General features: G+C 32.4%; 1 protein-coding gene across 1 annotated transcript in view; it reads left to right on the top strand.

Annotated features, from left to right (window-relative positions):
• The first annotated feature begins 3805 nt into the window (after positions 1-3805).
• The window catches only part of LOC148306178 (uncharacterized), a 37771-nt gene continuing 33915 nt past the window's right edge, over positions 3806-7661 (top strand). The window contains exon 1 of the mRNA XM_088265524.1: positions 3806-4123. Coding sequence (XP_088121650.1) covers positions 3806-4123 — 318 coding nt within the window. The remainder of the gene's footprint in view (positions 4124-7661) is intronic.

Below are 7661 nucleotides of genomic sequence, written 5' to 3'. Positions count from 1 at the left end.
ACCTTGGAACATGGTAAAAATAACGAAGTACGATTACAAACCTAATTTAATTAAACTTTCAAAGGAGATGCAAGGATATTTTTCACAGTAAGTAGTGTTTTATTATTTGTTAGGAAATTGTACATCTTTACATTAAAAATAAATAATAAAAAAACAGTTACATCAACAATAATCTTCTTCTTCTTCATCTTCTTGCTCAATGCTGAGCGTCGTGGTCTTCTGGAATGTCAGGCACTTGGTGCACAAGTCCTCTCCATTCTTCCCGGTTCTGGGCCAACTTGATGGCAGCGTTTAGCGAGGATCCGGTTAATTCCTTTATTTGGTCTGTCCATCTTGTTGGAGACCGTCCTCTTGCCCGCTTGCCTTCAACTGTATCTGTTACTACCAGTTTTTCGAGACTCTTCTCGTTCTTTCTGGCGATATGCCCAAAGTAGGACGGAATCCTTTTCCTGCAAGTCGTGGAGAGTCTTTCTGTCACTGACAGTTCGCGGAGAATGGAGACGTTTGTGCGTCTTGCAGTCCAAGGAATGCGCAGCATCCTCCTCCAGCACCACATTTCAAACACATCCAGCATATGTCTTTCCTTTTTCCTCTGTGTCCATGGATCCACTCCATACAGCGCAATGGAGAATACAACAATAATATACATTACATTATATAAACGAAAAAAGTTACATTAATAATAATAAAACCAATTACAATTCCACATTTATGTTATAATTATTAGTGTTCGGATATCTTACTTTCAAAAGATTTTTTTATGAATGAATAAAATTATTTTGACATACTGACTCTACGTATTTATACGAATAATCTTTTTCAAGCAAAGAACTTGCAACTTGGAACTTTATTAAAAGTATTGTATTTCATTAATCGATTCAGCAGCCACCTTGTGGAAATATCTATAAATTTAAGTTTTTCTTGGTAAATACCAAATTTTTCTTAAAAGCTATTGTAACGATGTTTCAAAATAATACGGCCTGCATTGAAACGCGTGTCAGAATAGATTTTGAGAAATAGTGGTTTTTACCATAAAACTTTAATGAAAAATTATTTAAAGATAGAAATTGTTGAATTATTGAGAAAACGTCTTATTACGACATACAAACCTCACTTGATCAAAGGAGATATAAGGACATTATTCGCAATAAGTAGTATTCTAATAGATGCGTTACTTTAAAAGATTTTTTTCAATGCATAAATTCCTTATTAAATTTGAAATCAAGCTTTATTGACTGTACCAGTAATTTCATAAATGTCTAAAATTATAATGAAGGTTTTATTAATTGTTTCGGCATTCACTTTGTGGTGCGATATGATGAAATTTTAAAATAAAAACACTTGTTTTTTATACAACTTGAGTTTATTTTATTATTTAGACTAGTTTCGGAAGCAATGCTTCCATCTTCAGGTGTAAATGTAAACTGTTAACGTTGATGTTCACATTTAGACCTGAAGATGGAAGCATAGCTTCCGAAACTAGTCCTTATAATAAAATCAACTCAAGTGGTAAAAAAAACAGTGAATTTCTTTTACAATAATCAAGGTTTACTAGAATTGCATAGTTGGCTCTTTAGCTAACAAGTTTGCCGACCACTTTCATATTCTTTAGTTTTATATTCTGATTTTTTTGAGGACAATTTTCCTCGTTTATTTTAGTTTTGCTGGTATTTTGCGATACCCACAATACATATAATAAGTTTTATTTAGAGATTTTACATGAATATCGCCTTTTTTTAAGTCAAAATTATTTCGAGTGTGGCATTTGGTGCTTAATAAAAATATATTAAAGGTTTTTTTAGCGCCCACGGGTTTATTTTCTTCCATCGTTTGATTTTGACAGATGTAACCCTTGGATCCGTATGAAAGATGTTTTTTCTTAAGCAAAAAATACGTTTCCCAAAGTAAGCATCCTTTTGAATGGTTATTAGAATTGTGTGGGTAGTTTTTACTTCTTAAAACATTGTTTTTTTAGGTTATTTCAATTTTAAAATCAGTATTTTAATGTATAAAGTTATATTTAAACAATAAAAAAAAACAAAGATATTTGACACAGATATTTATAAAAAATTTAAAATAAAAACAAGAAAAATATCATTTAATATACATTTATATGGCTCCATAAGTACGTACTACAGAATTAATTTTGTTAAATTCTAAATTTAAACTAAATAAGAAAAAAATATTAAAATATGTGTCGGGTTGTGGTCCCGTGGTTAGTGTCGCGGACTCAGAAAGTTAGAGTTTCTCGGTTCGAACCCACTCTACTACAATATGATACATTTTTCTAATAATGAGCTGCTAAGGTTCACAGAAACAGTATGAAATTGAAATATTTTTGTAAATAATAAAGAAATAATAATAAAAATAAGGTGCCTGAGGCGAATACTGGATATAAAGTGGGATGACTTTGTCAGGAATGACGATGTGAGGAGAAGAACTCAACAGCCCCTCATACTGGAAGTCCTGAAGAGGAGAAGGTGAACATGGTTGGGACATGTCCTTAGAATGCTACCTGAGAGCATCAACCCCTCATGTCTCTTCTTCCAACCCCGAGGATTCCGGCGCCCCGAAAGGCCGCTGACGACCAGTCACCGACTATACTCAGCGGAACTTCGAGACGCCGGACTGACCTGGGAGGAAGCCAAGGAGATGGCGCGTGACAGAGTGACTTAGAGACGTCTCGTGTTGGCCATATGCTCCACCTAGGGAGCGAACATGGGAAAACAAGAAGAAGAAGAAGAAGAAATAATAAAAACACATTTTTTTTAAAAATTGTTTGTACCTAATTCGATAGATTAGCTGTACTTGCACTTAGGAATTATTTCAATCATGGCTTGTTGTCAATTGCTTTCTTACAAAAGATTAAAAATAATATCTGGGCATTCTTCAATTTTTTTAAAATTCATTTAGGTTTCTGCCGATAAAAACGAAAAAATATTTATTGTATTATTTGGTAGACCTGTATACAAACCATTTCAGTTAAAAATATGTAAATTTTATAAAAAATAAAATAAAAATTCCTATTTTTTTTATTTTTCATTTCAGATTTCCGCAAGACACACTACACAAGGAAGTTGCTGCAAAATTAGTGACGTAAACAATACATCAAGCTCCAGGATGACAAGATATTTACGTAATTTCTCACGAGACCGAAATTTCAACGCCATAATTAACTAAAACAATGTTATACAATGTCATATGCTCGTATATTATTCGCTATCGCATCTTAGCAAATTGCATATTAAGGATACAATTAGAGCATACTAAGATAAACGAACGACTGCGTAGACAAAGGAACACTCTGATAATGAAAATAATGAAATATAGTGGATGTTTTCAAAAATGTGTATGAAAAAGGCGTAAACGTGCTTTATTTTATATATGAATCTTACAACAATTAAAGTGCCAAATCTAGTAAAAAAATATTTATGAGCATCATTCGATTTTCACACAGTATAATTGTTGTTAATCTAAGATCATTTTATCTAATATATAAAAGTTCAAATGTATGTGAAACAGCATCCTTGTAAAATGATCCGCAAAGACCATGGATAGTCAAGACGAGATCGAGTCACAGACCAGTGGATCCTTTGCCGACTATTTCGAGATGATGAATACTTCGGAGGAGCATTTGAACGAAGACTACGATGTCCAAGTTCATGGAAACTACACCAACGGTTGGGGTCCAAGTAGGGACCCGCTTTTTATCATCGTCCCTATAACTATAGTATACATAATTATTTTTGTCACTGGGGTGATTGGAAACGTGAGCACTTGCGTCGTCATATCGAGGAACAAATCGATGCACACTGCGACCAACTATTATCTATTCAGTCTCGCAGTTTCCGATTTGTTGTTGCTGGTGAGTGGACTTCCCCCAGAGATGTATTATATCTGGTCTAAGTACCCTTACATCTTTGGGGAGGCTTTTTGTGTCATCCAGGGGTTCGCGGCTGAAACTTCGGCGAATGCGACCGTTCTGACCATCACGGCCTTCACAGTGGAGAGATACGTCGCAATATGTCACCCGTTCCTATCACATACGATGTCCAAATTGTCACGAGCAGTCAAGTTCATAATGGCGATCTGGCTGTTAGCTCTCTGCTTGGCGATACCGCAGGTGAATACAATTTTATATTTAATTTTATTTATACAATTTTTTTGACATCTCAATATAGATGAAGATGAATATAGTCTGGGCATTTTCGAGGCTTATGACCGTCATGGGGTTATTTAAGTGATCACTTTACTCACGTTTAACATTTACCAACTCTACCCATGATCGAAAATCACACTACTCAAATTCTTTGAACTTCTAAATGTATTGGTCAAATTTGCAACAAATTTCTTGAATCCACTAGAATTTCTTTAGAGACATCTATAGTGCGATGAAAAATGTCTAAAAATTATCCAAAAAATAACTCCTAATTGGATATAATCCAGATTTGTTGAACGCACTCAAAGTTTTGTAATTTTATAAACATTTTTTTCACAAAGATTATAACATAAGTATCATGTACACGTGCAAAAACCTTTATATGTTTCTAAGAAATATGTTATAAAGGGGTGAAAAAGTGTATAAAGTTATGGAGAAGAGGGTGTATTCAGGAAATATATTAATGGCGCTTCGAAATACGAATCGATCGTGGAATCAAAGTTTTCGCTAGTTAGTTTTATAACTTAATTTACTTAAATTTGATGTTGATTCATTTAAAGTTGATTTTGAAAAACAAGCTTTTTGTTTTGAAGCCAGAAGTTATTGAAATTAAGTTATCATACGATATATACTGACTTAAATAATAACAAACTTAAACCTTCAAATAGTTATGTTTTTATATATTTATCATAGCCATCTATCTCTAGAGTAAACCCCGTTGCAATGTGTTCCCTTAGACGATTGTGTGGAAAATCAATTTTTGAAATAATTAAGAATGTAAAGCTGAATTAGGGATGGTTGAAAAAAATAAGAAAAGTTCTTTAAGGTGGCATAGGCATGCGGAGCGAATGGATAACAAGAGAATAACTAAGAAATTAGATTTGGCTCACTTAGATCAATCAGAACCTAAAATCTGGTGGTGTCAAAAGTCTACGTAATTGGAGGGCATGTATGACAAGATGTGTGAATGTAAAGGAAGCTAGGAGTGTATGTCAGGGCAGAAGAGTGTACAATTCCAACCTCTGCCTAACCTTGAAGTAAAATGGCGTGATGGTAGTAGTAAAATATACGTACATATCGCTCACTCCTTTCTACAACGTCATTTATCAAAAATCGTCAATTTTCAGTTAAGCACGTTCTCAGAATGCCCAAAAAATGCACATCCCAGCAAAAGCGGCATATTTTTAACTTAATATTTACCCGCTACAGGGAAGAAAGTGTTGTTTTTGCATTTTGAAGAAAAGGTACAGTTTTTTTGTTTTTTAATATGCTAAATATTTTTTAAATGAAGAAAAACATTCCGATTTTACCGAAAAAGATCTGTTGCACAGTAAAAAGTTTAATAAGTGGCGTGATATTTATTTCGATAACATTTTAATATATTTAACTTTAAAACCGATCTCCTGAAAAATCAAGTTTTTTTTATATATGACGTTGTTGAAATGAGTGAGCGATATATATATGTATATACATACATATTTTGTTCAGCTATTTATTTTTTATATGGTTTTGACAGTTGGATCAGAAAACACGACTTAATATAAATGTTAAACATTATTACAGTCGTGTATTTGAAATATCAAATATCAAAATGTGATAACGAAAACTCCTCTTATTGTTCGGTTACTATTGTAAATCTTATGGGATCCAACATCCCTTATTCGGGGTGGGAATTCGCCATCTAGCAACACGATATGACAGTCCCATTCCTAAAACAATACCATATCTCGTCACTGAAATAAATATATCGCCCACCTATGTCTAAATATATCGGCAATGATTTACAATAGCCAGAAGGGAAATTCTTGTTTATTTCGTCATCACTTCTACTAGAGCATTTGTGTTTATTTAGAAGTCAGTGGCATTTTTTTAAAAATAATAACTCAAGAGATAAATATAAAGAAAGGAGTGTAAATGGGGCACTGAAATCAGTTCAAATAAAAGCCTATCAGTAAAAGCTGAACAAGCAGTTCAAAACAGAGCTGTAATGTAAGTAAACATTTTATTTTTTTTATTTTAAGAAATAAAGACTTTGTTTTTTGATCCACTCACGTGTGAGTGTTTTTTTTTTTAAGTGGTATTACACAAAGTGAACGATTAATAAAAAAGACAGTGTTAAAGAAGTTTAAATGGGTTCTCAGCTCTGTAAAACCAAGACGTCCATATCATTATTCATCCTTATGAGATGTCTATAAAAAATATTGTATTACCTCGCCTAAGTGTTTTGTATTGAAGTCACATAAAGTTTTGTTTGTTGAAAGCTCTGTTCAGAATCTAAAGTAAACAGATAAATAATTCCAAATCCACGACAGTCTTAAACTCAAAGTTCATACCGTAATTGTCGGGAATCAGATGTTAATAATACCATTATATTATTGAAATGTAAGGAAATTAAGCCGACTAGGCGGAAGCAAACAATGAAAGCGGTATTGTTGAGTTTGGGTTTGAAATAGAACAAACATATATAACGTACAATTCAATCCGAAAAGCTTATAAAAGCTTATGGAACAATGGTAATAACAACATCCTTCGAAATCATTTATGTTATTTTAACCACTATTTTTATTATTCACCCTACAGTTGACAAATCAATATTATACGAGTCACAACTTGAGATGAAACGTCTATTGTTTTCATACGAAAGATGATGGAAGTCACTGAAGAAATACAGGGTCTGACAGAATAAATAATAAAAAAATTGTTGATAATTAACTGGTCTTAAGTTTAACCGGTTTAAAGCTCTCTTCAGATTCAAAAGAATTCAGAATAAATCTATGCTCTCATATAACGAATGTATATCTCGACATAGATGAAGAATAATTTAATACATGAATCTGTAGGAGTTACAAAAATTTTAATAGTGTGGTAGTCAATCATATCACCTGTAAATATCATAAAAAATCAATTTAAAATGCCCAGACTTTATTCTGTTTCATCTTTGGTATTTTAAGAGACATTTGTTGTATTGAGATGTTGACAGCAAAAATCGTGCTATAAATAATTCTTAAAAAATGTAGATCCAGAATTCGTATACAAGAATTGAACATACTAAAAATATTATTTTGTTTTTCATTAATTTTTTACTTCTTTTCTAAATTAATTTAAAAACTAACCATTTATTGAGCATTATACAAATGCATTGTATTTTATTTTTCTTACTATCATTTTTTGATTTCCTATAAAAAAATGTCATAATTTTTTTATTATTTATTTTTGTAAACAAGCAAGTTTGTAATTATGGTATTTGTATCATTTTTCAATTTTTTTATCAAGTGTTCAGGTCAAGCGTTGAAAAAATCGGTGGGTATGTATAAAGAGATGTATGAATGTGGAAGAGGCAAAGATCGTTTGCAAAGACATATTTGGGTGGCATTATATTATGTCTGCCTACCCCTGCGGGAATCAGCCAGTTAGCCAGTCAGTAAGTTAATTACTACCAATATCGGCAAGAAAAACAGGATACTATAATATGACTATTCCCAAGTTAGATCGTTATCCTTGT

The sequence above is a fragment of the Brachycentrus maculatus genome, unplaced genomic scaffold (genome assembly GCF_059751285.1).
Source record: "Brachycentrus maculatus isolate JH-2025_06_01 unplaced genomic scaffold, ASM5975128v1 h1tg000247l, whole genome shotgun sequence".
Taxonomy (NCBI): domain Eukaryota; kingdom Metazoa; phylum Arthropoda; class Insecta; order Trichoptera; family Brachycentridae; genus Brachycentrus; species Brachycentrus maculatus.
The sequence above is the reverse complement of the archived record's forward strand: the minus strand, read 5'-3'. Positions and strand labels throughout refer to the sequence as shown.